This window comes from Aulonocara stuartgranti, assembly GCF_965226115.1.
Source record: "Aulonocara stuartgranti genome assembly, chromosome: 8".
NCBI lineage: Eukaryota > Metazoa > Chordata > Actinopteri > Cichliformes > Cichlidae > Aulonocara > Aulonocara stuartgranti.
This window is the reverse complement of record NC_138959.1, coordinates 5,577,629-5,592,034: the sequence shown is the minus strand read 5'-3', so window position 1 is coordinate 5,592,034 and position 14,406 is coordinate 5,577,629. Positions and strand designations below refer to the sequence as shown.

General features: G+C 39.3%; 1 protein-coding gene across 1 annotated transcript in view; it reads right to left on the bottom strand.

The window, feature by feature from the left end:
* LOC309712940 (vesicle-fusing ATPase-like) overlaps positions 1-14,406 on the bottom strand; it is a 31,447-nt gene extending 17,041 nt beyond the window's left edge. The window contains exons 1-9 of the mRNA XM_082544160.1: positions 14,294-14,406; positions 9,961-10,046; positions 9,112-9,208; positions 7,105-7,144; positions 4,144-4,310; positions 3,807-3,914; positions 3,512-3,587; positions 2,938-3,093; positions 117-316 (exon numbers count right to left, since the gene is read on the bottom strand). Of these exons, the coding sequence (XP_082400286.1) occupies positions 117-316; positions 2,938-3,093; positions 3,512-3,587; positions 3,807-3,914; positions 4,144-4,310; positions 7,105-7,144; positions 9,112-9,208; positions 9,961-10,046; positions 14,294-14,305 (942 nt within the window). The 5' untranslated portion in view covers positions 14,306-14,406. The remainder of the gene's footprint in view (positions 1-116; positions 317-2,937; positions 3,094-3,511; positions 3,588-3,806; positions 3,915-4,143; positions 4,311-7,104; positions 7,145-9,111; positions 9,209-9,960; positions 10,047-14,293) is intronic.

The following is a 14,406-nucleotide window of genomic DNA, read 5'->3' as shown; positions in this document are numbered from 1 at the left end:
GCAACAAAACAGACTCGTTTATTAATACAAACAGGACTTTTATGTTTGCTCTGCTTTGGTAAGCTGGCTCTGTTGTGGAAGAACAATACAAAATGTACATCGTGTCCTATTCTCACCCTCTTCTGTTCATCCTCTGCATCTGCAAACAGCTTCCTGATGTTCGCCTCAGACTCTCCCACATACTTGTTGAGAATCTCAGGGCCGTTGACGATCTTTGGCTCCCGGGCCTTCAGCATCTTGCCAATCTGTCGTGCCATCAGGGTTTTACCACAGCCTGGGGGCCCGTACAGCAGGATTCCCTTCACATGTTTACAGCCTGGAGACAGATGGACAAGCAGAGGAGAGGAGCTGATGTTAAACCGAGCACCCACAGTTCACTTTAACAGCTAGAAAATGAGTAGAAATCAGTGGCAAAATGCATAAATTGTATCATATGTTTCCAAAACAGTTACCTATTTAAACAGATGTCTGCATAAGAATGTGCTAAATCTATTCACAAAGGGATAAGAGATTTGATACCAGAAGCTATCCGGTTTCTGTCTGCAGTCCAGGTTGTATTGATCAGCCACATTTGAGTAGGCTCTGGCTGCAAACAGGTAAACAGTCCGTGGAGAACTACGTTGCTGAAATGCAAATTCAAAACCACTAATGTTTTAGCTTTATTTTAGCTGTGTTTAAATATATATATATGCACTAGTAAACATAGACAAGCAAAAGAACAGGAAGTCTTGGCCTGGAAATCTGCTAGTTACACTGGAGAGCCCAGAGGTTACGTAAGAAGGATGACCAATGGCTTCTCCAGTTAAAAGAAAATAGTAATTCAACAGGAGAAGGCATTTGCTTTAAGTGTTGTTCATTACCCAAGATTTCGGACAATAATTTAGCTTTATACAATGTAGCAGCTGCAAAATGTTGGCATACACCCTAGTATTGTGGTGTATTATCGCTCTGTCGTCATTCTCAAGCTTAATATTCAATCCTTCGTAAGAAGTTGGCTATATGTTAGCCTTTTATAGAAATGATCTTAATGGATTACTTTTTTGTTGACTGAGAAGGGACTGCAGTGACGCCCTGCAAAGTTTTAGTCAGCCAGTAAGGTGTTAGTGTTAGGTGATGAAGTTTCTATAGTTTGTCTACAGATATTAACAAGAAGCTGAAATATGAATTTAGTTTTCTTAAGAAATACAGCCATTTTTGACCTTTCCCCCTTTGACTGGGGGGTAAATGTGTGATGAACATGAACAGAGTAGAGTAGGCATTCTTTGCAATTCCTACTCTACCTCACCTCCATTGATGCACATTCATATCACCTTAAAATATCTTGAGCTGCTGTTAATTTTAAGATTATGAACTTAATGATCAGACCAAGGAGCAGAAGTGTAAGCCGTATAATTCCAGCACTTAAGATTTCCTTCAAAGACTTGCTTCTTCTCCAAGAAGATCATGCGTGGAATCCATGAGCTCTCCACTCGGTAATGTTTACAGTGTGGCTCTTTTAAATGGCCTTTTGCACCTGGTTAATGACATTTAGCTCAGACTAATTGAGAGGCCACAGATAACCATCTGAGTTGCCATTTGGCCTGCTGAGGGAAAAGCGGCCCAGTCTGACAGGTGAGAGCGTAGAGACGAGGGGGTTGGCTTCTCTTGCAAGGTGGGGAGAAGTGATGTGGTTGTGTCGGGTTTGGAAGAGCAAGCACTGAAGCTTCTCTCTGTCTGCTTCACCTCTCTGGGAGCAAAGGGGAGACAAGGTGAAGCTCTCAGCATCTCAGGCACACACACATCATGTGTGACGTATGCACGCATATTGCCGCTCTGTCAGCACCTGCACCGCCTGCTCCCCACGCCTGCCAATTACCACTTTACCTTTTGCTGGGTGCGCTATCAGGACATGCCATCTCATTAGAACATCCAGCTGGGCACAGCCAAAGGCCAATCCCTGCACACAACCAACTGTTTAAAGGTCAGCTCGCACACTGCTGGACACTGCCGCTCTTAGCTCTGCAGGTATGGAGAGTCTGGGAAACTCATGTAAAGTGTATATTTGCCATGCTTTGGGGGTCCTTACAGCAGGTTTTCACAAGACTGTTAGCTTCTTGGAGCAAGGATTAGGACAGATGTGTGTGAATGCGTGTGAGAAGCAAGGGTTTGCGTATTAGTCACAAAGACCGCCTGATGGCTTTCATTAGAATGAGCTGCTGTCCTTTTGGCAAATGAATCATCATTGTAATCTGATTGCTGTCAAAGATTTATTAATGAGAGGGGATAGCAGGGAATTTAGTCACGGTCCAGGCACCCAGAAAGGACACTGCTTTGATTGTTCCCTCACTGTGGGGGTTGCCGATTCAGGTAATGCTGCTGCATTTCTCAGAGGAATTATTCGACGTTATGTTTGTGTTACGTCGACGAAAGGATTAAACACAAGCTGAATGTAATAACTGAAAACACTGATTACATTTAGCATGAGTAATCTCTTTAATCTGATGAACAGTGGAAGAAATACTGAGACAGAGAAAAACAGTGATTATTAGGATTGATTTTTTCTTTCCACATTTTGGTTGTTAATGTTCATCAAGTATGGACAAATGCACTCATATCGAGTGACTATGAAATTCTTTGACAAACACTGAGGATCAGTGCTTTATCACTCCAAATGAGATGATAATTTAAAAAATGAACTCCATATTAGAGCCAATAAGAGTAGAAACAGTTTAGACAGTAACATCATCATGAAACAGTTTCCTGAGATCATAGATGAAGTAAGAAATAGGGTCATTTTTTCATAGATTTTGACACAACCGAACTTCTTTTTGTTGGCCAGTTATGGCCTCATCACACAGATGTCTTAAATCATCATCAGACTTTAAGCATGGCAGTATAAAAAGTGGAAAAAGAGACACAAACAAATGAATACGTGATGACAAAACCAGGGGGGCTTACCCATCTGTTCAACTATGTCTGGAGGGAACACTCGGGAGGCGAAGGCTCTCCGGAAGATGTCCGAAAACTCCTTGTCAAGGCCGCCAATGCCCATCCTCTCAAAGTTCCAGTCTGGGCTAATAATAGACTGACGTGACTCTCGAGTCTTAGATTTCCCTGGAGGGTAAAACATAAAAATGTTTATTATTCACTCAACAGTACACTTAATTCCTTTTTCCTCCGTTTGTTAGTGTCTTAGACATTGCAAGCTTTATTTTGATGTGCATCAAAGTTAATTAAAATTTTAAAATGTAACTTTAAACTCTCCTTGAGCCAGTTTTGGTTTCTGTATTTAAAGTATTGCATTAATAAGTCACCCAATGCCTTTAAACCCCAAAGGCCAAGCTAAGTGAGTGAAGTGTGCCCCCTTGTGGTACTTTAGAGAATTGCTTCAGATGTAGTTAATGTAGATGTATGTAAATGCAGGTGTAACAGGTGTAGTGGTTTTAGCAGTCACATTTGCACTTTGTATTAAGTGTAGGCATATGAGAATCTATTTTTACAATGAGAGAAAAAGTAAAAGTCCGACACTCACCGGCCAGGATTACGGATGAGTTCTCTGCTTTCTCAAAAATCACCTGACTGTTTGCCACCAACAAACCAATGTCAATCTAAAGAAACAAGCAAAAGTAAGATGATAACTGGCTTGAGACACTGCCCTGTTTTCACTGCCTCAATAACAGCATCAACCTGTTTGAAATCAACATTCAGGTACAACATCTGGCCCTTTTGAAGGTTTAAGATAAACTGTATGGATTAAAATTAATAGCTACCATGGTATATAGGTGAGTGAACATCAAGGGACAGCATTAAAAATATTCTCCAGATACCTTCTGTTTCTTCCCAGAACCATGTCCTCCCCTCAGGATGCTGGGGTCCATGGCCTCCATATCTTTAACCACCAAGATGAACAGCTTTTCGCAGAAACTCAACACGAGCTGGTTTTAAAAAAGAAGATACATGCACAGGACAAAACGAACAAAAACACACATAGATAATCAGTTTAACAAGCACACAAGCACACACACATTTAAGTAGTAAACAAGTTTAAATGATCACATATTTACTCTTAAATTTATGTGTAAAGGTGTTACTAAGCTTCATTTTAAAACTGGTCTCCGGTTTTGTTTTAGAATCAGTATTTAAAGTGTTAAAGCCAAAAAGCACCTGCTGGCCAACACTGAAGGCCTGGTTGTTGAAGCTCTGGAGAACCTCAGCAGCCATCTTGTCTGTGTCGTAGGCCTTGCTGTCTGCATGCTTCTTCTGCAGGAAGTCGATTTCCACGGTCATGCTGCTTACACACTGTTTGGACTTGTCAAACGTGTAGTTTGACACTGTGATGGCAGAAAAGAACAAAATGAAAGCACAAAGTATTTCTCGTTAACCTGAATCATTGCTCATGGGCACTGTAGTGGGGAGCTGGCAGACTATTTAACGCTGGATGTGACAGTTGGTATTTTTGCAAACAGCTAAAGTAATGTTTGAAAAAGTGTAGGACTGTAGTGCATGTGTAAAAATGTTTATTATATCACCTAATAAAGCTGTCCGAATAATAAAAATCACTTTATGTGTATAGCAGTTTTCAAAACACAAAGTTACATTGAAGATAATACTTCATAGTGAACAAGTGAGGAAACAGTTGCCAATTCATATATCCACCATGTAAAGCGCAACATTAGAATTTGTCTGGAGTCATGTTATTTGGATAGAAGTCAGTGCTTCTCTTGTTCCATCTTGTTATTTAGCTCCTCGACTCTTTCCAAACACTGATCCCAAATGATTTATTATGCCTGCTGATGTAAACGAAAAAGGAGAAACTTTCAAAAAAGACATCATGAAAGCTGTTTTTATCACCACCGTTGCCTAAAAACATTTCAATCTGTTATGACATTAGTAGCTTTACTAAAACTAAAAAACTGTACTAAACTGTCTGTTTGAAAAGGCTATGAAGCCTCACAAAATGTAAATAAAAGCAGAATAAACTGATGTGCAAAACCACAAGTTTCAGATGCAATTTTGCAAACCTGAGCCATGCTGCCATGTTCTTTGTAAATAGAGGAGGCAACACTTCCAAAGAAGAATGTGCTAGGTCTCTTCCTGGGAACACTGGCAACTGTTTAGAGTTTTCCACTTGTGAATAATCTTTCTCACTGCAGAATGATGGACTTCAAAATGTGTCGGAATGTGAAAATTGACTTTTTTTAACCACTCCCAGATTGATGAGCAGTTACAGTTGATTACTGCTGGCATCATTCCTCCTTTGCATTTTGTTAACACCTAAAGTGTCCAGAACAGCAAACTGATAAAATGTTGCTTTTATAAAGCTGATTAGCAACACAGGGCAGTAAAATATACCTAGTTTTTTGCACATTGCCTCTGCATTTGGCTTAGTTTTTATTAAATAAGCAATAAGAAATGCAATATGTAGTTTTTTTGCAGTTGATATGAGGTTTTATTTACCTAATTTTAAGACCTGCTAAGAACCAGGTTACTTATTACGTTCTGATAGGTATAACTTTAGAATTTAAAGAGAGTGTTGCTATATCTACTAGTATCCCTCTCATCTCTTGTTAAATGCTAACTAAATAGCTGAATTTGAGCTCATTAGTGCATATGGAGGGATAACCACATCACTAGCTCCTCGTTAGCAGCCAGCAGCTCCTTCAGCCTTTAATGTGAGAAACCAAATGAAATCCAGGCAGCTCCTGAATTAGATATGATCCATCATCCCCTTTCACTCTAAACTGAATCTCTTCAAACTGCTGCTATCTCGTTATGAAAATGAGATAGTCTGCAAGTAGCGTGCTGATATTTCCACTGCTGCCAGGTAGTGGAAATATCCACATTCAATATGCCCAAATTAATCATAGTCACTAGAAGACACTGCTACCACATTTATATTCATTATGAAAATGATTTGAATGATTAAATACATGGTAGGTTTAAATACCAAAACATAGTGATTTGATGAATAAGAATACGTGAAGAATAAGAGTAAGGGCTTTCATGTTTTTCACGGGGATCAAATTTTAAAACTATGACGACATTTATTCTTTTCTTCCCCCCAAATCAAGTAAGACGCACCACTTTAGCCGAAGGGGCTAAGTAAAAATATCTATCAAAGGAAAGTCTTCCTCTTTCACTGGATGCTGGCTAGCCTCTGTGACAGATATGCAGAGGCAACACCTACACATATTGTTAAACTGTCTTTCAATCTGCCGGGCAAATCATATTCCCTCATTCCTTCCTGACACTTGAATAATAGCTATACCCTCTAACCTCACGCACAATTAGAAATCTGTATGATAAGACCATCAGAAGTTAGCACAGTGAGAAAGACTGCAGTGTGCAGTCAGAAGTATGCACGCTACATCAAAGAACCCTCAAGGTCCCTGCTAGTGCTTCTTATCTGGTTGCCAGTGACTCTAAAGGTATTCACTTCTATGAGAGAAATACTGAAACTCTGTTGATAAATACACAACCATGTAACAGTAGCAATCACAAAAGGTTTTGTGTTAGACCTTTCAGAATATACTGAAACCTCTTTACACAAAACTCAGGCTAAAGTCAGAGGTGTTTTTAGACTGGTGGTGCACTGGTTTCATTAGTTTGGCTCTCTTTAATGGGCCCTATGTGGCTTGTGAACTAAAATGAGTTTCACACCTATTTACTATAGCAATCATTAGTCTATGCACCCTGTACATATATGTAAGAAACTTTTACTGAGAGCTGCTCATAAGAGAAATTATCCATATTTTATCAGAATTTATCTTAATTATCAGCTATATCAGTATAACTGCATTCTAAAGCCTCGAGAATAACAGGATGAAAAAAGGATGAAAATGCAGAGATTTCTGTCAATCTTGTGTACTGTCTCACAAATTCATCCCCAATATGAACCAGGAAAAATGAAGTGAACACTTTATTACTTATTTACGAGGTATCACATATCTGTAAAGTGAAGAGGGACTTCTTTCTCCAGAAGAAGTCAGATGGGGAGAAAACAAATTAACAAAAAGCAAAAAAAACTTCATGTTTTGTATTCATTTTGCTCTGCTGCCCCCAAGTGGCCAAATGTGGAAAGCTTTAAATAAAAAATGCATTGAAAAGATTAAATCTTCAACTCACCTTCAATCTCTTGTCCAATTATTATACCTGCCCATTTTCTCTGTGAACAAAGAGAAGTGATTGATTTAGTTCCACGCCTTATCATTTGCTCTTAAAATGTGACGCACTATGGCAACAACCTTGCTAACATTTAGCAGTCTAAAAGGCACTAACATTTCCTACGAAGCTACCACACAGAAAACATCACTGCACGTTTCACAGTGCAACATTCCTCTGCGAGATGGTCTTATTTCACAAAACTCCACTGAAATACATCACTCGTGTCTTTGATGGGCAACTAGCCATTTTTATTTGAGACAGCAGGCAGACTCAGTTTCCATGTTTTAAATGGTCATTCAGTAAGTATAATTCTTGTGGTAAAATAAGACCATTTTGAGGGGGTTTCAGTAGTACCTGTGTGCGGTCGTAGCTGCCAAGTTTATAGATGGAAGAAGAGCAGGCAGAGAGAGGCAAGGCAAAAAGAGGAAAAAGCAGGAACAGACAGTTTGAGACAAACAAAGAGGTCCATGCAAAGAGCTCTCAGACTACCACAGTTTTTAAGTTTACTTGTCAGAATATCAGATTGCAAACTGCTATGAAGATTAAAAGAGCAATACACAACAATATGCTTTGTTGAACACCATCAAAGTGTTTTCATGCATTTTTTTAATAAGTGGAAGTTATCTATGACACAAATTTGTGTCTGTTGCTGCTCACTGTGTCCCAAACAGTGCATTGTTTTAGTTTCCATGCTGGTCAGCTTGGTCATGTGACTACTGCAATCTACTGTAGGTAATGAGCTGTGGCTCAGGAACTCATAGAAACCTCTCATCCAAAACACTGAGCTATTTATTACTGATTAAAAACATCAATCGGTCAAAAGGTGAAAATGTTGAAGTGTTTTACTAAGTTTCCTGAAAACTACAGCAGCTCCTGACGCAGGTTACCTCTGCTTTTAAATACGTGCTAGGAAGTCACATTTTCCAGTCAATCACTCTAATCACTGCTGTACACCTAACAGCTCACCTGCTGCTTTTGTTCAAAATACAGTATATACCATCAATAAAACAGAAAAAGTACACTCTGTCAAGTCTAAGGTTTTACATTTCAGGACATAATAAATGATCTATTCTACAGCAGGTCTTAAAGTTAGGTAAATGCAACCTCAGATGAACAGAAACACATCATAAATTACACTATGTAATTATTATTTAACAAAAAATAAACAATGGAGAAGCAGCGTGTGTAATTACCCCTGATGATTTAGTATCTGTTGGACAGATGGCCTCACATGTAAAACCTGAATACTTTTGTATGTAAAGAAGTTCATGGTCAACTCAATGACTGCGAGGTGCTCAGGTTGGCTGAAAAACAAGCCCCCCCCCCTCATGAGGTGTTGTTACTGATATCCACTATTTAGTTTTTGCCAAAGTAGCACTGTACATCATGGGTAAACATCTCCGCTTTACCTGTGCAAAGGACATTGCTCCAGAATCCTTATGGGTTGTTCACATATAAATTTGCAAACTTGAGCCATGCTGCTGTTTACTTTTTGGAGAGAAGAGGCTTTCTTTTGGCAGCACTTCCAAACAAGTCATACTTGTTCACTCTTTCTCCAATGGTGCTGTCATGAACCTTAACATTTAACATGCTAGCTGAGGCCTGTACAGTCTGAGGTAGATCTCTTGGGTTATTTTGCTGTTTCTTTGAGCATTGCACGGTCTGATAATTAATTTTGCACAGACTGTTTCTGCATTTTAACTTTATTCATTTATGACACATTTATTTAAGTCATGTTTTATAGTTTATCTGAGTTTGTTTTTACCCAATTTAAGACCTGCTAACGTCCTCCTGACATCTACAACCTTTGAATTTAAAGACGCTGTACTTACAGAAAACAGTCGTGGTAAAAAAGTATCGGTAAAAATACCGAGATATCATATTTGCAGGAAATACATCAAGGAACTGAGTAATCAGTGACAACATGCAGCCAAGGATCATCTGAAACTCTCAAACATTTAAGCCTACCTGAGCCTGACTGAAGGCGATGGTGTTGCTGTTCACACTGGAATGCGGCTTCAAGGTGAAAACATACTTGTGGGCTGAATTGCGCACAATCACGTGTCTGCATCGAGACGAAGAATTAGAAGGAAAGCAAACATGAAGCAAATACTTGAAACAAACAAAATCCCATTACTTTTTTTTGTCTTGACAAAGGTTTTCAAACAAGATACCTTGGCTTGAGTTACGAATGAAGTCATATATTATAAATGTAATGGTAACATGTTTGACTGTCCTTCACAGAAGCACCTAACATGTTTACGTTAATTGTCTTTGATGAATTTATGATTATAAACTGAATGATGGACAGTTCATTCTTGGCCTTTTAACAGCATAACAACAACAGTTTGTATCTATTTTACTTTAAGTTGTATCTTACTGGATTAATCAGACCATGACTCAGAAAATTCCATGGACATACAAACATCCATCCCATAATGGGGTCTGTTAACTGGGTCTGTCCATCTACTACAGGGCTGCCCAATCCCAGTCCACAAGAGCTACTATCCTGCAGCTTTTAGATGCATCCCTACTCCAACACAGCTGAATCAAATGGTTTGATTACCTCTTCAGCATGCCATCATGTTTGGCAAAGGCCTGATAACAAGCCATTCATTTGATTCAGGTGTGTGGGAACAAGGATGCATCTAAAAGCTGCAGGACGGTAGCTCTCGAGGACCGGGATTGGGCACCCCTGATCTACTAGAACGTCAAAAATCTGAATGCAGACATCACTATCAGCTGATACATAAACCCACTGGTTTGACGAAACTAGACACACAGCCTGTGTAGATGCACACCAAAAATCTGACTCACTGTTCAAAATGTTGATCCTTGTCACTGACGATAGCACAGTTGGTGAGCGACAATTCGTCTGACGGGCATCGAGCCGTTTGCATAACCTGAACAGAGAAAAAAAAAATGTGACTTTGCAAAAGACAAAAAATACAAATAAAAGCATTTCTCAAGTTATGTCTTTACATCACTTGTGTTGGCTTTGTGTAGAAAAACCACAGGGTAAAAGGTTTGGTCGGCCTATGGTCATACATGACATGGTGGGCCTGATCTCTGATAACAACGAGACGGCCTACCTGAAGGAGATTAGGAATCTGGAGAACTGGTGCCAGAGGAACAACCTCCTTCTAAACGTCAGTAAGACAAAGGAGCTGATAGTGGACTTCAGCACTAAGCAGGAGAGGAACTACCAGACCCCCGTCATCAATGAGTGCCCAGTGGAGAGAGTGGACAGCTTCAAATACCTCGGAGTTCACATCACGCAGGACCTGTCATGGTCCTGTTACATCAACACCGTGGTGAAAAAGGCCCGACAGCGTCTCTACCACCTCAGACGCTTGAGAGACTTCCAACTGCCCTCCAAGGTGCTCAGGAACTTTTACTCGTGCACCATAGAGAGCATCCTGGCGGGAAACATCTTAACCTGGTTCGGGAACAGCACCATGCAGGACAGACGAGCTCTACAGAGGGTTGTGCGGTCAGCTGAGCGCACCATCCGCTCCGAGCTCCCTGACCTGCACTCAATCTACAGCAGGCGGTGCTGGACTAAGGCCAGGAAGATCGTGAAGGACCTCAGCCATCCCAACAACAGACTGTTCTCTCTGTTGAGGTCAGGAAAGCGATTCCGCTCCCTGAAGACCAACACAGAGAGACTGAGGAGGAGCTTCTTCCCGCAGGCGATACGGTCTCTCAATCACACCACCACACAGTACTGACCCACACATATGGTTCTTACACACACACTGGACTTTCTGGACATTGTTTTTGCACAACACTGGTCACTATATTCTTCATTTCCGGTTAATACTTGTACAGCTGCTGTTATTGTGTATATATTTATTTAGATTTAGATTTCTTCATACATTCTTATATAGTTCTATATTGTGTATTGTGTATTTTGTTGTACAGTTATTTTATTTTCAACTTTAATTTATATATTTATCTTTATCTTATTCTTCCCAGTTAAATTTACCCTTCATTCTAATTTGTGTTGTACAGTTATTTCATTTTTAACCTTAATTTATATTTTATTCCTTCCTAGTTAAATTTACCCTTTTTAATTTTTCATATTTATTTCCTATCTTATTCATAGCCTTTTCCTTTTTTGTTTTCTTTAGGTCACGAGCAGTTGTCCAAGCATTTCACTACATATCGTACTGTGTATGACTGTGTACGTGACAAATAAAATTTGAATTTGATTTGAATTTGAAAAAGGAATCAGATCATCACACTTGGCCAGACTAATTGTAAATTAATTAATTAAATTTTGCAACTTAGCTAAAACTGTTAGCACATTACCTCACTTCTTTTACCAGTTAAAGGTATCATGGGGAAAGTGACATGATAATTTGTATTATTTCCTTCCTTTTTGGATTTACCCAGCTGAATTTACTGGCATAGAAGCACACGTGTGCTGTCATGGCTGAACCAAGAAGCCTTTTATTGCTAGTATTAATGAAGTGTGCCTTCAAATTTTGGTTTAGTGCACCCTAATCTTTAAAAAGGTTTAAAACTAGCAGTCCAATGCACCACGGGCCTGTACAATCTTTTTTTTCTGTGCTGGTAGGTTTTTTCCTGTCAGTTGCACTATGCAAAGCAATGATGTCAAAGCCACAGCAGAACATTAACTTTCTGCACACCTGAGTCACGTGCATGCATGCTTTTTTTTACTACTCTCTTTGCGTAGCCTAGTCAACTCTTAGACTGGCCTTGAAGAATCATTTTGTACTGTAATTGCACACTAGGTTTGCAGCTCAGTGATCTTTATGACTCCACATCAGGCTGTTGTGTAAAAAAATAATTATGAAACTATGAAAACAGAAAATGTCTCAAGGCAAATTCATACACAAGTCTTTATACTGACACACACAGGCTGCGTAGCAAAAAAAAAACATTACCAAACCAAATTACTGTAGAAACAAAATCTTGAAAATTACAAGAAAACCCCCATCTCATTACATCCTTCTTAGAAAGCAACCAAGATTTAACCTGCTTTCATCTCAAATATCCAAAAAGATGATTAAGTGCTGACCTAGATCTAAAAACGTTAATCTTGGCCTACTTTGAGCATTTCAGGAAGTAGGCTTTCTTGTGCCTTTTAGCTCTCCTGATAATCTCAGATTGTCAGTCTATCCGAGGTCAAAAGTATTAAGAATTGTTATTTTTTTGGCGAGTTGTTGGTGATAATAAGAACTGTTTTAGGTTTGTTCATTGAAAAAGGGAAAACAATAGCAGGAAGGTGTCTTGGCCCATGTTCAGTGGGCTGCCTCCCCTTCCTCTCTGAACAAAAAGAGTACTAAAGTACCAAAAAAAAGCCTAAAAAAGCCTCTGAGACTGAAGAAGTCACCTGGATGAATCATGAAATGTTTCTCCCATTGAAAACACTACGTCCAGGTGAACAGACTCAATTTTATTGTACAGCAGAAAGGTGACATGGCATGTAAAACCATACTTGACTCACATTTGCAACTACACTCAGTATCTATTATAAGATTTAGCCCAAGAGGCCTCTGTTTTTCTCAGCAATAAGTTTGATGACAGAACAGCAGTGAAGCTTACTGTCAATATGGGTGTAGTTAACAACTTAGCTCCACACAGCAAACAGTGACCGCGATGTTGAACTGGGGGAATGAAAGAACATGTTTTTCTAGAGTCCACAGCAGCCCTCACTTCTGTTATCAACATTCAAGACGTTTACTGGGAAAAATCTGATAAAAGTCCTTTAGCAAACCATCTGTTTAACGAGCTTAAACAAGAAGATAATTGATCTTTCCTCTTACTCTCATCCAGCGGCACTTTGTTTTACACAGCTACAGCAAAACTGACTAAAAACTAAGGCTGTGTGTACGCAGACAAAATGCACGTTTACATGTTGCACTGGCTGAGAACAGCCCATTCTTTCTCTTTTTGACAGTAACACCTGTACTATGCCGAGGTGAATCTAAACGGCGATCACTACATTAATTTTAAAGCTATGGTTACTAATATTTTGCGCATGAATTATGCTATAGTATTAACTGTATTAAATACAACTTGACTATAATGCATCAGATTCTCTCACGTCTTGACAGAGATGCCTTCAAATACACTAAATTTTATTAATATAGCCTAGTAGTTCTTTTCCAGTATTACTGATCAAAACATTTAGAATACACACACATTAATACAGTACTTTTAATGCTAAACTATTGTATAGAGTTTTTTCTCTTACAATGCTGATATGTCTGCAGCAGCAGGGTTGCTATTAAAGGTGCATCTTATTTTGCAAAATCAGCGGCTGTGCTGTTAACGCCTCCCCTTACAAATACACTTGTAGCAAGATTGGGAAATCCTGGGTTAACTTAATGAGATGATGACCAGCTTCATGTGACTGCTTAGTCTGATTGACATGTCAGGGGTGAATCCAGACAAAGGAAACATACCCTGGATATACTAACCTTACTTTCAATTACAGGCCCCAGTACCTAAGCAAATATATTACTGCATATAACAAAAATGCTGCTGAAATGTGTTTGTTTCATGTGTGTGAATTAATATATAGGATGATATATTAGAATATCACACTTTTAAAATCACCAAATACCCTATATCTCTGAAAAGCCCTATACCCAGTAACATGGGGCTTTTCAGGCTTAATTACTGGTTAATTGAAAGTAGCTAAAGTATTAGTAAAAATGCAATTTTTAACACTGAGTTAAAAGTAAGTTTGGGCTTTCAGTAAACGTTTCTCTTTATGTGCCTTTCTTGTTCCCTTTTACCCATTAAACACCGCAACACTTCCTTCATTTCACTTCAGAGACACATCCAACCCTGAACAGCAGGTTTTTTATATCGAGGCTAAAAACACAGCTAAACAGCCCAAATATGGCAAATGTTACTTATAATAATTCACAGGTGGGAAACAAAAACAGCTGCATGAATGCTGAGTTTCACACTGGTCATAAGATACTCCATTTGTCTTCCGGGCTGCCTACGAAGTTATGAATGACAACTGAATCTGCCACACAGCTAGTGCTGTGCTGGCTCACTGTCCGAGTACAAACCCCCCTGCAGTCCTCTAAGTGTACTTCCGGCTTATTCTTCAATATTTTCCGCTCCAAGTGTACTTCTGAGTCTGAGCTTCAAATAAACTCACCCGTGTAGACATCACTGTGGGCTGTTTTTGTTTTTTATCCTACTTCTGGTAAAACTCTGCATCAAGCTTCCGCTGACAGAGGTAAACGCACAGACTGACGTCGAAGGAGGCGG